The sequence below is a fragment of the Pipistrellus kuhlii genome, unplaced genomic scaffold (genome assembly GCF_014108245.1).
Source record: "Pipistrellus kuhlii isolate mPipKuh1 unplaced genomic scaffold, mPipKuh1.p scaffold_m20_p_1, whole genome shotgun sequence".
In the NCBI taxonomy this organism is placed as follows: Eukaryota; Metazoa; Chordata; class Mammalia; order Chiroptera; family Vespertilionidae; genus Pipistrellus; species Pipistrellus kuhlii.
Genome location: NW_023425404.1, coordinates 195,967,355 through 195,983,664, shown reverse-complemented (window position 1 = coordinate 195,983,664; position 16,310 = coordinate 195,967,355). Strand labels below are relative to the sequence as shown.

The 16,310-nt window shown below is 58.4% G+C and overlaps 1 protein-coding gene across 3 annotated transcripts in view; it reads right to left on the bottom strand.

Annotated features, from left to right (window-relative positions):
• The window catches only part of WDR1 (WD repeat domain 1), a 30,020-nt gene that overhangs the window by 12,378 nt on the left and 1,332 nt on the right, over nt 1–16,310 (bottom strand). For all 3 annotated transcript variants that reach the window (XM_036420480.2, XM_036420490.2, XM_036420497.2), the window contains 3 exons: nt 7,668–7,758; nt 3,559–3,706; nt 2,080–2,260 (listed from right to left, as the gene is read on the bottom strand). In XM_036420480.2, the coding sequence (XP_036276373.1) occupies nt 2,080–2,260; nt 3,559–3,706; nt 7,668–7,758 (420 nt within the window). The remainder of the gene's footprint in view (nt 1–2,079; nt 2,261–3,558; nt 3,707–7,667; nt 7,759–16,310) is intronic.

Below are 16,310 nucleotides of genomic sequence, written 5' to 3'. Positions count from 1 at the left end.
AACCATGGCTCAAACCCTGGACATCTGGCCAGACGGCCAGTTCTCTCGTTCCTCCAGGTTTTCTCCAGAGTGGACAGGGAGCGGGGCTGGGTCAGGGGGCTCGGGACCTTGTGATTAAGAGGCTTGGCAGGAGGGGAAGAGGGGGCAGGGCTCCCTCCCTAAAAACTGGGAGCGTGCCGCAGCAGAGCGGGCCTCGGTGCCACCGTGGGCACTGCCCCTCTGCCCTGGGCGAAGGAACAGGCTGTGGACTAGAGGCACTGAACCACCGGTGGGTTGTCGTAAACTGCAGTTTCACTGGTTCCCTGAGAACGAAGTGCCCTCCATACAACCCGGCTCACTGAAGTCAGAATGCCCTCCTGAAAGGAGTACCGGGCGGCTAGACCCTTGCCCCCCTCCTGACTGATGATCCCATTAGGGTGCCACCGCCTCTCCTTCAAAAGGCCGCCCCCCAGCACCGTCCCGTCTCCTCAGTCACAGCTCTCAGCTGGCCCCGATGTGGCGAGACACGGCCCACGGCAGGTGCATATGTGCCCCTGCAGGCCGGGGACGATGCAGGCTCCGGGAGGGGCCCAGAGAGCAATGCCACCCCCATTCCAAGTCCCGGTGCCGGGCGGCTTTAAAACCCCCTCTCAGCCTCCCCTGCAATTGGGGCCAAGTGTCCAGAGGAGAGGAGACTGCTGGGTGCCCTGAAATAGCCATTAACCTAAAGAGGGAGGGAGCCCACAGTCCACTAGCCAAAGAGGAGCTAAAAATAGCCCTCCCTGCAGGAAGGGCCGAGACAAAGGAGGAACGAGCAGCATCTGGGGCGGGTTCCAAACCTGAGCATCTCACGGCCATCCAGCCTGGCCGCCGCCCACTGCACTGGGGCTTGTGGCTCTGTCCCACCCAATCAGCCCACTGGGGTCACAGCACGAGCCTGTGGGCTGACTCAGCCTCCCAGGTCCCTCCTGCTGACCGTTAGTCACATCAGCACTGACTGCAGCTCCCAAATCCTCCCTGTCATTGCCGCGGCCCTCACTCCGCCCTCTCCCACTGAGAAAATGGAGGCGGAAAGCCATTAGGTAATGAATAAGTCATGCACCCTAGTCCATGCTGTTGACAGGACCCCGGGCTCCACAGCCTGATTCCACGTGCACAGGTGGACTAGCCACACTCAGAGGCCCCCTCTGGGAGTCCTCCCTGGTCTGAGTGCCTGCAAAGAAACAGGCTCAGACACCTGTGCCCACCACCACCACCTCCTCCCTTCAGGGCTCTGAGACTCGACTCCTCCCTGACCTGGGAATGCCACCTGGCCTTCCCTCAGCCACTGCCCTTCTCACCCCTGGCTTCCCCTTGCTCTGCCAGGTCTCCACTGTAGGGCACCTGGATAGACAGCCCCACGCCCTTCACCTGCCTCAGCTGCGCCGAGAACAAAGGAGACCGCCCTCCACCTGCCTCTCCTGGCCCCAAAGGGACAAAGGCTTGTTCTAATATTCCTTGGGCCACTCGCTGTCCAGCTAGCCACCTGCTGCCAGCCAAGGTCAAGCCTTTGTGCCAGCCAGGAGCACGTGGGAAGCTGGGACTGAGACCCCACAACCTGGGACATTTCGTCACGAGGGCATTTACAGAATCTAATTCCTCTCCTGTGCCCCTTTTCAGGTGTGTCCCTCGCCTTTCCTGGGAAGACATTGGAGACAGATCTGAATGTCTCTGGAGGCCCACCTCCTGTCACCGTGGTGGCTCAGCTGGTCTCAAGATGGCATAACCAGAGAGCAGGCTGACGCCAGCCCTGGCTCCCTTGCTTACACAGCAACTGCAGGCCAGGATGCTGTCACATGGCTCGTAGGTACTCGGGTCTCCCACCCCAGAATGCACCCTGCATTACAGACGAAGCCCAGCCCTGTGCAGGGCCCCTCCTGCTGGAACTGGAACATCACACCGTCCTAGTGCAGGATTAGGACTGGGGACCGTGTGACGTTCCCTCACAAACCCCGCTTACGTCTACACACAAATGGTATGCGCCCGTGACCTCTGCCACCCGCATCTAACAGGTTTAGGCTCCACTGGCTTCACAGCCACCCTCCAGAGAAGCCCACTTACGCCAATGGTAAACTTGAACTTGAATGGTGGCCCCTCGAAGAAGGCGGCACAGTTATCGTCACTGCCCGTCACCAGCCGGTACGGCCTGCTCTGCTTGATGTCCACGCTGTTGATGACTTTGTTGTGCCCGGTGATCTCGCCCACAGAAGAGCCGCTGTCCCACAGGAAGACGGCTCCAAACCTTTAGCCAACGAGAGGACAAGGAATCAGTCCCGAGAAGCTGGTGAGACACGGGCAGCTGAGAGTCCAGTTCAGCCCTGGCTCATGACCGTACTTCACATTTTCATCCAAATCACACACTTACGACACTGCGCTTTTAGCTCTACACAGCATTTGTCAAAAGCATGGAGACCACGTGTCTGTGGAAGGGGCTGGAAGTCCGTGTTTGTGCGGCCCAAGGCCAGCAAGCCTCCCTAATAAAGCTCCCGCCACGATAGTCTCCTTCCTGGGCAGGACACTAAATACACCTGCCATCCCCTCTAAGAGGAGACGATGCCTGCTTTTGGCTGGCGTTCTGTGAAAATGTCTTGTTTTGTTACTATCTGAAATCTAATGAAAAAGAAATCATTAAGACCAACAAGAATGATTTGAAAGTCCAGCTGGTGTGGCTCAGTAGTTTAGCATTGACCCACGCACCGAGAGGATGCCAGTTCAATTCCTGGTCGGGCACATGCCCAAGTTGCATACTGGCGTGCAGGAGGCAGCGGATCGATGATTCTCTCTCATTGATATTTCTACCTCTCACACCATCTCCCTTTTCCTCTCCCTCTCCCTGCCTCTTTCACTCAAATCAATAAAAACATTAAAAAAAAAAAAAAATGACCTGAAACTCTACGGAAGAATTAATACCTACCATGATACGCATTAAAAAGCGGCTCTCAATAAGGATCAGGCATATGCCTGCCAAGTTCAAGTCCCGGAGGGCAGCCATGATACCCTAGAGGAAACGCTGACTGCACTGGGAACAAGAAAACCAGGGTCCTCTCTGGTCACTAGACTCGGAAGTGCAGCAGCCACTGAGGGACACCTACTCAGGGTCCACTCACCCCGTCTCCTTGGTGAGGGGCCCTGCGGGATGTGCCAGCTGGGGAAATGTCAGTCTCCCTGTAGCTGCTGGGAAGGAGGGACCCAATCCTGCTTGGTAAGAGCTGCATCTCGTTCACTTCCTCCCTCTGCTGCTTCCTGCTGCTGGAAGGCGGCATGGTGACGGCGGGAGTTCTCGGACTCCAGAGGCAGGCAGAGGTGCCGTGACCCAAGACAGCCCCGAGGAGCTCACCCAGTTACACGTCACTGAGTCCCACCCTTAGGGAGCCCGTGGCCCGGGCCGCTCACAGATGTGAGGAGGCTCAGAGCCTGGCACCTATGGGGACGGAACACACACACATCCTAGTTGGCACACTGAAGCCACTGCACCCCTCCCACCAGGGACACTGGAAAGATGATCGGGGGACATGGAGGGACGGCCAAGGCCAGACTCACTTCTCCCTTCCTTCCCCGACTACGGCGATCCTCTTACTGTCTTCCGTCCAAGCAATGTCCTTGATCTTCCCAGCGAAAGGCTGGTACTCGTACTTGAGGAGGTGCTCCTTCTGCGTGGTGTCCCAGATCCGTAGCTTCCCGGACACATCTGCGGACATAAGGGTGGCGGGAGCCTGGGTCACCACGGGTCACCTCCTGCAGTTGGCCAAGGCCGCCTGGGAGGGGTGCGGTGTAGGTCAACGATCTCCAGCCACTCGCTGACCAGCACTCGCTGCCTCCACGGGACCTGCTGCTGGGTGTGTGCCCTCACCAGATGCCACGATCTGCACAGGCAAAGGAAGTTTGGGGACACGGGTGGCTAACCCCAGGCACCAGTCGCAGCCTCACTTTACGGCCATCTTCCTTTCCTGTAGGGGACCTAAATGGCACACGAGCCTCGATAACTAACCTCCCCAACACTGGGGACCGAAGTTCTGCCAGTGCACAGGAGAGTATACCAGCGACACCTGCCTCTCTCCTACATGTGACTAACAGAAGCAGCCTGGTGCGTGCAGGCGTGCGCGGTGGCCCCCAGGGGGACCTGCCGACCCCACTCCCTCGAAGCCCCACTGCACCTCGGGCAGTCAGCAGCCTCACTCATCAGAGCACAGCCCAACCCACAACTCAGCTGCAGTGTGAGTGAGCCTTATGGAGACGCACAGGGAGGTGCAGGAAGGAGGGCTGCTACAGACAGACGGGGTGCCAGGCCTCGGATCAGCGATAGATAGAGTAACAGCCCCTCCCTTCCTGCCACGAGCCAGCCACCACATTCCAAGCACCAACCCCCACAAGCCCCGCCCCTCCCGCATGAGCATCGAATCCCCACATTGGCAGGAAAATGGAGGACCTGATGCTAATTCTGGAGGCTTAACTCCTTAGCCTGAGGGGCCTGGGAAGCCCTCCCAGCAGGTGAGCAGGCGCCGTGCTCCCAGGACACACTTCAGCACCCAGCTAACTGGACAGCGGTGCCGGAGACAGCTTCTGTCCTGTCTGGTGGGGCCCGAGGAGAGAGCTGCACACCTCGGATACAGGCCTGCCCTGTGCTACTCTGGGGCCCTCAAACCCATAACCTTGCCACCACGGGGGGACGTGCCAGGGGAGGGGTGTCCCGAATATGAACGAGTGGACAGGCATAAAGTCACCAAACCAGCCCTGGGACACCTCAGGGTCTTATTAGGGGATAGTCATTAGTCGTGAGTTAGCCGAGGCTCCACAGGAGGCCCCACAACGAGGGCAAACATCTGGCATCTAGTCCAGCTCTGGGACAGACACACTGCTGCCTCAGGCACATCACTACCTGAGGGGCTCCCGTGGCCCTGGTCCGCTCTGGGCCCCCAAATCTAGAAAGACAGCCTGGCATGTCACCTGAGGGAACTTCCAAAGGACCTGGACTCTTTAGGTCCCTTCGCTGAACAAACTGGCAGGCAGTGTCAGGGAGGGGTTCGCATGTACCCTGGGCACACAGCAGGCCGCCCAGCGCCTGCGCTGAGCCACGGAGAACACAGCCACAGCGCAGACCCAGGCACCCAGGTGCGCACAGGCTGCATCCCGCTCCCCCTTCCCCCCAGGCTCCGCACGTGGCCGGCGTGTGCTCCACAGCCCAGGTTCCACTCCAAGCATGCAGTCCTCCCCCACCGCCTCCCAGCCAGACCAGCAGCCTCCGCCAGTAGCTCCACTTGCTCATAAAGTTCTTTTCAGAAGCAACTGTAGCCAGAAAAACACATCAGGCCGGGACCAGGCGCCCGGGCCCTGTCTGACGAGGGCAGCCCTGGTGCGGTCACCAGAGGAAGATGGAGTGCCATGGGTGCCAAGCCTCATACTAAGTGCACAGCAGGAACCAGGAACATTAGCCAGAGAGCACAGCGGACAAGCGCCTGCTTGAGGTCTCCAGGGGGACAGACAATAAATACACATCCACCATGTATAGGCTGTACCTGAACCCTCTGCTCAGGATGGCTCTGCTGCCTGGCCTCCAGGTCCCTCCCCTGAGCAGCTCACAGCCTTCTCTGGGCTCGGCCCACTCCCGAAAGCCTGTCCCATACAGCCTAAGCCACCTGGGAATCAACGCCTGGGTGCCCGGTCCCACGGGCACAGACCACCACCTCTCGGAGGGAACTGGAACTGCCCTGAAGGCGCCACACTGAGAAGCATCGCGTGGCACTGTGGCTTCTGAAGGCAGACATGGGCTGCTTTGCCCATGGCTGGGCCCTGGGCCCTAGAGTGGGCTTCCTCACACATCAGGCCTTCTGGAGGTTCAAACATTCAGCAAATGGGGACCAGCCAGACATACAGGAGCCTAAGACCCAGCAGAGGGCTGGCACCCATCTGGGAGTGAGCGGCAGGTTTCCCGGGCCCTGGCACCCCCGCCCCGCACAGGCCCAGCAGGTACCAGGAACGTTAGCCAGAGCACAGCGCTCCCCCAGCTTCCTCCTCCTCCACACTGCACCCCCACCCCCCACCCGGTTTGATTCAGCCCAGGCGCTCCCTTCCTCTCTGCAGGAAGCTGTCCTGTCTCCAATCTGGGCAGAGGACCAGCGCTGCAGAGTGAATGTGAGCACCTGCACCGGGCAGCCCCAGCTCCCCGCTCCTCCATTCAATGAGGGCGTTGTGAGACAGCCTCCAGCTGACCCCTCTCTTGTGTACACTGTCCTCGCTGACTCGGCACTACTCTGAGGCCACTGATTACTGTCTGAGCGCCACGCCTGGGGACCCGGGCGGGGCGGGGCAGGCCTGGCCTCGCCAGTGATTCAGCAGCCAGGCTCCAGGCTCCAGGCAGGAGCGCTGGGCCAAGCAGGCAGTGGGGCCCTCCAACCACATCCTCTCCCGAGAACACACGCTTTTAAAGGTACCAGGGCCAAATCTTGGGGTTTTAACGAAGAGACACTTCGCTGGCAAGCTTGGCCAGAATAAAAAACTCACAGGGCTAAAATAAATCACAGGATGGGAATTAGATCAAGTTTTACAGATGGAGTTAGAGTAGGTCAAAACACAGAAATCATTCAGAGCCCAGTACGTGCCAGACTCCTGGCCAAGCCCTCCACCTACAACCCCGGCCGGCCGGCTCCGGTGTGTGCCGGTTTCGGTGACAGACTGCTGTCAGGTGCCCACTCTGCAAGAGCTGTCCTAGTGTTTTACTCTCATTGCACAGTGGACCCTTCCCAACCGATCTGGTGGTGCTCGCAGCCCCGTTCACAGAAGAGAACACTAAGGCCCAGGAAGGCTGCCCAGCCAGCGAGGGTGGTCCCGTCAAGGGCAGGTCCACGCTGGCCTGCCACTCCCAGAGCAAGGGTGGTGTAGACAAAACAGCCACCAGCGAGTTTGAATCCTGGCCCTTCCCTACTCGCGCGTTAGTTCCTTCAGCACTTTGGTTCTGCCTGTCCCTCTCTGGGGACGGGAGGCAGCCACATCAGCTCCTTCACCTGGCTCTCCCTGCGGCCCGAGACAGGCCAGGCACAGGCTGGCCGACAGTAAACAGCTGCTGAGTGGGGATGAATGGGGTGCGGGGCCAGGGTAATTCACTAATTTCTGCGCCTCCCTTTCTCATCTGCAAATGGTAAGAGATCTACCTCAAAGGATTAGGTGAATAAAGACAGTGCCCGAGAAGGTACGGATCTGCGTGCCCAGCACTCACTGAGCCAGCACCCAGCTGGGGAGCAAAGGGTCAGAGAAAGAGGAGTTCTGGCCGAGGCGGAGGCGCCATTGTGCTCGGTCCCAGGAAAGGAGCAGCAGGAAAGGTAACACAGACAAAGCTAGTTCAGAAACACACACACACACACACACACACACACACACACACACACACGCAAGCTCCAATGATCACGATGCAGCGACTGCAAAGAGCACGCCTCACAAGAGCTGCTGACCTTGGAGGCTGGAACCAGCCAGCAGGCTGCAAGCTAGAAAACAGTGGAATGGGGCTCTGCAGTGGCTCCTACTTTTCATGTCAGCCCCACGAAACTGGTCACATGGGTCCCCCCTGCCACCCCGAATTCCTCCCACCCTCCCACCACCCTTCCAAGGGAGGAGCCCAGCCTGGCCCCAAGGCCACTACCAGCCACAGTCACAGATACCTCCAGAGGCGATGTAGAATCCGCTGGGCGCGTACTTGGCCACCACCACCTGGTGGGCATGCTCCGTGTAGATGTCAGCGAGGGCTGGGTTCTGTGGGGAGGAGACCAAGTGAGCACAGGCATGTAGACGCAGTCACACTACTTTCCGCTCCCCCAGTGGATGAATTTGGGGGGAAATGACACACCCACAAAACTTATAGTAAGTCAGAAGCACCATAAAGAAAATCCCAGAAATGTACACACCCATTGCCTGCCGCTCTTGGTGATAGAATTCTAGGTCAGTTTACCTCTTTCTTTTGTCTATGGTTACAGAAGTCAAGGTAATGTTCTCTCCTATGAAATATGCACATGAAATAGAAGGTTCATTTTTAAACCATCGGATCCTAATTGCCCCCATCTATGCAGGCTGCAGCTGCATTCTTCAGTCAAGCTGGTCTCGCCTGCTCAGAGCCAGCTCTGTCCCGGCTGCCACACAGGGCAGGACCCAAAACAGGGCCTCAGCTTCGACGAAGGAGAACAGAGCGGGGAACATGACTGGAGGCCCTACTCGGATCCCCACCCCCTGTGTAGCATGGAGTGAAGGCTGGCTGGGCTCTGCAGCAAGGAGATGGCCAGCACCTGGACTAGGAGCAGCAGACCTACTCAACAGTGAGGTCTTAACATAGTATTTACTGGAAGTAGATCCCCCCTCCACCCCAACACACACACACACACACACACACACACACACACACACACACGAGGCCTCAGCAAATCTGACCACGTGAGATGCTCCCCATTTGTCCCCACAGCTGTGCCTGCTTTCAGGGGGAATAAAGAGTAAGCCACTGAATTCCTGACACCCGCTGTCAGCTTTCTATAGCTGTCACCCGTAGGCAGCTTCCCACAGACCAGGCTGGGGACACAGGTTCCATCCAAAAGCAGCTGCTGCAGGTGCCACTAACTTGACCCCCAACCTGCTCCGACCACCTGGTAATCGCCCTTCCCTCATCTCCTTGTAGGATCAGAGGCCTGCATTCTGCTCAACCTCCTGGTCACAGGATCCCTGCACACCCCACCCCATCCAACCAGAGGCCAGAGAACACCCTGAATTCTAGCCCCATCAACCACTGACCACCTTCCACCAATCCTGGCGGCCCCAAGTCTCTGTAAACGCTGTTCCCTCGACCAGCAACATTTCTCCCAGGCTGCTAACACTACTCATGTGTCAGACCTAACTGAAGAGCCGCCTCCTCCATGAAGCCTCCTGAGCTGGCCTGCCCTCTCTTCTGTGCTCCCCAAGCATTCCACATGCCCCGGAGGCAGCTGTGACAGGCACAGCGGTCCCTCTTGTCCACGAGCATTTATCTCTTCAGCCACCACAGCAGTCAGCAAACAGCTGGTACTCAATCAATGCTTTTTGAAGAACAGGAACTCTGAGCAGCCCTCCCTCGGATCCCATGTCTGCCCCTAAGGCTCAATACTTATTATGTGATGAAGTAGGCATTTGATATATGTGGCTCATAAGTTAATTGGCCTTGGAATAAACATTCGCTAATGAAATTAGAAGCTATCAGGTATCCAGTAAGGATATCATGAATGGCAGAAACGCAAATGAAAAGGCGCTCAGCATCACTAGTCCGCTGGGAAATGCAAATCAAAACCACAATGAGCACCACCAGGTACCAACCAGAACCAAGAGAAGTGGAAGATGTTAGCAAGTGTGAGGGGCGGGGAGGGGAGCACTGGCATTTTTGCTGGGGGAATTTAAAACAGCCTGGCTGGTTATTTATAAACACAGACTCCCCAACTAGAACCCAGCAATCCGCTTCCAAGAGAGAGACACGCACACAAAGGTCCTGTGCATGGAGTCGGAGGTGGACACTAGAACCCCCCAAAGGTCTCCCGGAGAAACGAGCTGAGCGGCCATCAGGAAGAACAGCTACCACCTCTCCCCAACTGCGAGGATGCGCCCAAACACAGCCAGGATGCTCTCTGTGAAATCCTAGCAAGGGAAACCTCAAGCGACAGAAAGCAGACTGGTCCCTGCTAGGGGCTGGGGGCGGAGGGGGCTGGCTGACTGCCCAGGGCAGAAGGGGCTTTGCAGAACCACTGGAATGTTCCATGTTGTGGTTATGGATTCTGGGGGCAATCACATAACTATGTATAGCTGACGGAACTCAAGTTGTACATACTTAAAATGGAGGGATGTCTCTTGCATCTAAATCACCCCTCAACAAAACTAAGATGCCTGGTATTCTTCAGATGTCTTCTACTCCAGCCGCTCCTGCCAGGGCAGCCCTCACTCACACCCCGACACCGACAGGCTCCCGCACAAAGAAGCCATCACCATCACCACCAGCACCACCACCATCACCGAGGGCCTCCTTCGGTGTCTGCTGCTAGGATGACCGAGGTCTTACACCCACACGGAGGGCACTACCACACGGTGGGCACCTACCCACCCACGCTGGCACCCACAGCCTGGAGACCTGGTCACCACTGCACTGCCTTTGAGAAGGGTGGGGTCCGCAGAGGCCTCTGGGGAGGGAGGGACCCCTGGGAGGAGGCTCTGTCCTAAGAATGCCTTCCCCTAAATGGGCAGGGCATCTGCGGGCACAGGGCGTGCGAACTCCCAAGGTTGTCCCGGGCAGACTCAGCACCGGAATCCGGGCTGGATGAGACATCCCTCTTCCAAACACCGGCCAGTGGGGGTGGGGAGTGGGACATAGGAGTCACCGGGCCGAATATGACTGCCTGAGTCAGCGGCACTGCTCTGCTCACAGGGAAACTGGCCACCGGAGGCAGAAATGACACCACCCTGTCCCTGCTGCAGGTCAGGCTCATTCCACATCAGCGGTGCCCACTCAAGCCTTCCAGGCTTGGCCTCCCTCCCCCTCCCCCGCCTCCCCTGCCGCCTGGAGGGGAAAAAGCAGGATTTGGGATGAGTAGTGATTTGAGGATGAGCTCTGAACCACAGAAAATGAGTCGGGGGGAGGGAAGCCAAGTCTGGGAGCACCTGGAGCACTCGCTGAGGCAGGGCTCCCTCTCCCATCCTCAGGAGACCTCCAGAACAGGGCCCTAGTGTCCACCCAGGGGTGCGGGGGCTGGGCACCCCCCAGGACTTCCTTCCTGTGCTCGCAGTCAGAAGCCCTGGCACTAGAGGCTCTGCGGGTGCCACGTGGATGTGGGCAGAGGCTGACGGAGCCACTAGAGCCTGTTGCCTTGCCTGCAGCCCCAGCCCTGCCCCTCACTCCGCAGCCCGCCCAGTCTTCTAACAGCTCCGGAGCCCACCTCCTCGTTGTGCCCGACCCAGATTCTGTCTATTTCTTCCCATTCCCCCTGGAACCATGAAAATATATTTTAAACCGACCTTTCCTTCCGTCAATCCACCGTGGTCTCTGGGTCGAACTCTGATCACCTCCTTCCCTCCTTGGAATCCCTCCCCAGGGGCTGCAGCACCTGAGCCCACTTCCTGCCCAGGGCCCACCTCGGGGCTGGAACAGGAGACGTCTGGCCCCAAACCCCGTCCCACATCCCACAGGTTCCCCTGCTGAACTCAGGGCCCAGCTCGGGGCCTGCCTGAGGCTCAGCCACTTCCCCAAACCCCTGGGCTGGAGCCACGATGCTGAGGACTGAGCAGTCACTACTGTGACAAGACGCAGGCCCACAGGCCGCCCCTGGCCCACCCCATCTCAGCAACAAGGCGAGGGTGCTCCCACCACGCGGTTGGAGGGCGGGTTCAGGCTCTCACTCAGAGCTTGTCCCTACCTTGAACCTGTGCAGGGGGCCTTCCCAGGAGCGCACACTACGCACTCTGCCTGCCCTGCCCCAGGAGAGTGGCTACTGAGCCACCCTGCACCCCTTTCACATTTCTGTCCTGGCGCTGAGTTAGGGGACAGCGGTCACCAGAGCATTTTCCAGGAAAGGCTGAGTGACAGCCTGGTCACAGGGCATGACAGCCTGGTCACAGGGCACGGCAGCCTTTCCCTCAGCTCCTGGCCGGCGAGCCAGATGGGCTGAGAGGTGGGGAAGGCTGATGGGTCACCAGCTGCCGAAGTGGCCTGACAGGACATAGCTCATGAGGGGTGTCTGCGCTCCTGCGGCTGCTGGTTCCCTGGAGCAGCTGGAGAAAGCCTGGGCGCCCTGCACTCTGGCCAGGAAAGGTGAGCAGGAGTCCAGGAGGGCTGAGTTTCCCCGAGTCCTGGCTCTCTGAACACTCCCAGCTCCTGAGCAGTTTCGGGTAGCGAGTTAACAATCCACAGGGCCCTCTGTCCACGGATAACTAAGGCCAAGTCCAAATCACCGCCCAATACCCAGCTCCAAAGCTTCCAGACCCGCAGGCCTGAACCCAGAGGCTAAGCTCCTCCTACCATGTGACCTCAAAGGACAAGAATGGATTACTCCCGGATCCAGTCTGGGCTGGCACTGGGGACCTGCTGAGCACTGTCCCCCCACCCCTGAAAGCCTCCTCCTTCCTGCCTCCCAGCTCAGCCCCTCCCAATGAAGCAAACCACCCTTAGCCATGACCCTGGACATGACCCACTACACACAAGACTGTCATCTCTCCACCTGTCTTCCCATCCCTCTGCCTGCCCTGGGCCTTGAGAGTCAGGACGGAAAACTGGGAGCAGCTGCTCTGGTTCAAATCCCAACACCTCCGGGGCCTCAGTGCCTGTCTCTAAGACAGCAGTCCCCCAATAGGGGGCTGTGAAGACGAAGGCAGACATGCACTGTCACAGCCCAGGCGACCTTCCAGAGAATTAGCTCAGTTAAATCTCACCAATGCTGTAACACCGGAGGCCCGACGCACAAAACACATGCAAGGGGCTCAGCCCGGGCTTCGTCTAGGTCATCCAGAAGGTCGTTCGGCTGTCTGGTCTAATTAGCACATTATGCTTTTATTACTATAGATGATTCTTCCTGATATGGAAAGTGTTCTAAGTGCCTGGACACGGCCGGGCACAAAATGTGCCCATCACAATCCAGCTCGACGCCAGAGGTGGTGCAGGGGCTGCGCTGCACTGGAGTCAGCCAGTGCTCCAGAGAACGGGCCGGAGCGTGACCCTCACTCTGTCTATGGCAGAGGACGGCCCTTTTCCGGGCGAGGCTCTGGGAAGCAGAAGCCGCCGCACGCCAGGTAACCAAAGCGTGAAATCCAGGTCTTCCCAAGGCTGTACCACCATGAAGCCGGGAGACTCCACCAGAGACCTTGCAAGTAAGAAGGGCCCTATGCACCTCACACACGCCATCTGTAAGAAGGCCCTGCAGGGGAAGGGTGTGGGGGCAGCTGGGTGGCGGGGAAGGGCATTTTCCGAGGGCTGGGACTGGATGGGGATCTGAGTGAGCATCTCCAACCACTCCAGGAGGAGCCGGCTCCCACACACAGAACGAAATATGGTATCTCTCCGCTGGCCTCAAGCTCAGCTGCACCCTTTCTGTTTATCTCAAAGGGCTTTGATGCCTCTCTCCACACCTCCACCAGCAGGGTAAGCGATGTATGAAACCCCCCTGCATGAGCCCATAATGGTGCCAAGAGGACGCAGTCAAGCTTCTTCCAACCTCAGTGTCAATGTAATTCCGGCTAGACTCTCCCCATCTCTGCTGTCTCAATCTTCCTGGAGAACTCTTACTCATCCTCCAAAACCCAACTCAAATATGCCCTTGCTCTAGAGATTTCCTAGCTGCCGGGGCACAGATGGGTCTTCCCTCTTGTTCCCAAATCAGTATGGGCACTGTCCTTTCCAAGTGCTTAACCTAGTGCAGTGGTTTGCCACTCTGTTGACTAATGAGTTTGCCGACCACTGGCACAGGGGCTTAATCACAAGGAACAACAGCCTGTAATTATTGGAATCGAGAGTCTAGGTCAGTGGTCGGCAAACTCACAGTCAACAGAGCCGCAGTTTGCTGACCACTGACGTAGTGCAGTAGAGTGTTCTCTATCAGGTTCCCAATGGCCACTGCTGACACTTGGGGCCAGAGCAGTCTTTGTTGCAGGGAGGTCCTGAGCACTGTGGGATATCTGGCAACATCCCTTAACTCTACCACTAGATACCAGTAGCACAAAAATGCCTCAGACGCTGCCAAATATCCACCAGGGGGGTTTAGTACATTGCTTACTCTGCTGATTGAGGTGTGGAGAGATGCATCAAAGCCCTCTTTGAGATAAACAGAAAGGTTGCAAAACTGCCCAAGAACCACAGATTTCAATCTTGGGCGCTGTGGCCGTGGGCAGGGCTCAGCAAGCCAAGGACTGAATGTGTGGGAAGCATCAGGAAGCAAGAGCTGGCTGTACCGGCTGACGAGCACTTGCTGAGGGCTGCATTAATCGGTGAGCAGCCTCTTCATTGGCCGCCTGCCACAAATCTCAGACAGAGTAATCCGTCTCCTGCAGAACCTTCGGGACCCTCTGGAGGGCTGCACCCGTCCCGCATGTTCCCCCGCACCCAGTGCTCCAGTCAAACCGTCTCTCCAGGCCCCGAAACGCCGGGACCCTCTGGCCACCCACACTCCACCTGCCTGCACCACGGATCCAGGTGTCCTCCGGAGCCCGCCGGCGCCCGGAGCCTCCAGTGCTGAGTGGCCCCCACGCCTCTGCTTCTTCCTTGTCAGTCCCAATGTGAAGTTCCTGAGATGGCTCTCCCTGCGAGACTGAGCACTGAGGACAGGCTCTGGGGCCTCTGCCTGGAGCAGTGTGAGGGCCCACCATCCAGCCTCTTACCGCGCCTCAGCCACAGGGCAGGACAGCGCAGGAGCACCGGCGCTAAGGCAGCCAGTCCAGTGCGGTGCTGAGAGCAGCCGGAGGAGCCGGGCGCCGGCAGGGAGCCCAGCCGGGCTGCCTGTTCTGTACCCAGGAGAGGAGATGGTGGCCCGGATGAGGGGGCAGCAGAAGGAGGACTGAAAACCTGTCAGATCCTGAAGTTGCTCTGAATAGCCTCCAGAGGGTTCCGAGAGGAATGAAATACGATGTGGAAGGCGAGGGGGAGCCAAGTGCAAGGTGTGAGGCCTGAACAGCTGAGGAACTGCATAGCTCTCCTGGGGGAGGGGCACATGGGAAACCCTAACCTGGTTTCAGGCATGTTACGGGTGAGATGCCAATCAGACTTCCAGGTCCGGTCCACGCCTTCTTTCCCACCTCTTCTCTACTCCGAGCCTGTACTCTCACCGCCGCCTTCCCGCCTGGTCCGTGCAGGCGGAGGAGGACTTCTTTCTCACAGGAGTATCTGTCCCAATAACCACCATTCCACTTTACTGGACAACCAATGGCCCCCAGTCACACAGGCCCACGTGCCCCCTTCACACCCAGCACAGGGTCAGCCACAGCAGCAGCACCCGGGCTGCCCTGTCCTGCAGAACCCTACAGAGATGGGAAGTGAAAGCACAGGATCCTGAGAGGATGTAGTGTAAGCAGTGACGACATCAGAAGACAGCGTGGGTTTCCAGGCCGGGGGATGCCTCTGTGGCTCGTCCATGGCTGTGACCAGCTTCTCCATCAGAACCAGCTCCTTCACCTTACTGAGCCTGACCCCCTCCAGAGCGAGGGGCCCACGGTGGGGCTGGAGGAGCTGCTGCAGTGTGAGAATCCTTCACGGTACCAGACACAGCAGGTACACCTCATGTGAGGCTGCACCTGGACTGAACATAAGCGGCCATGATGTGCCTGCCTTGTCAGGGGCAAGCCCATGGGGAGCACGGTCTGCATCCCTGAGACGCTTTCGACTATTTGCCAAACCCCAAGTGTCTACTTAGGGCCACCTCAACTTTTCTCAAAATGTGAGGCCCTCACCCTGGAGACCTCTCGATCAGCACGATCTAAGCTCTTGGCAATGCTTCCCCTCGGTCTGAGCGAGACCAGCTCAGCTTTCTAGGAACCCGTGTGACTGGCAGAGTAGCTGCTAGCACCTTCAAAGCACTTTCACAGCCGCCCACCTCTCCCGCGAGGTGCCCAGCAGCCCTGGGCAGACGCTGCCAGCGGAGCTCCGCTTTGCAGCAGAGCGATCGCAGCGGCTGGCTTCCCCAGAGGTGGGGGCAGAGCCAGCAGCCCCCGACCCAGGAGAGGCCTCTCCTCTTACAGACAAGGAGCCGAGGCCCAGGGCCCCTCATTCCCTCAGTGGGTTGTGAGGTTCGTAAGCACGTCAGACCAGCAACAATCCCAACCCACACTGCGATGTGTGTGAACTTAAGCTGACACCCTGGGAGCATCGCCAAGCAAAACCACCCACCCAAGCCCACTCAGAACCCAACCCCACCCCAATGGTCCTACTGGCACCCCTGGCTTCCCTCCCCCATTGTGTCCCCTCCCCCCCATCTCTCCAGCTGAGTCGGGGAGAAGCAGCATTTCAGTGTGCCATCCTGGTCATTTCAATCACCACAGAGCAGCAGCAGGAATGTGCAAGGATTTCCCTGGGAATTGGCTCTGGAAGCATTCTCAGCCTGGGGACAGGATGCCAGCCTGTGCAGTGACTCATGGGAATTCAGGGGTGTTTAATTTTGCCCTGGGGCTCAGATCCGCAGGGGGGGGGGAAAGAGGAGGCTGGAGGGCAGTTGCCTGGCCCAGGGACACTGGGAGACCCCGGGTGTTAATGGTGATTAAACCTAAGTGCCATTTACTAAGTGCTGGGTGTGTGCCAGGCAGGCTGGGCTGCGGGGAGGCCTCGCCTCATT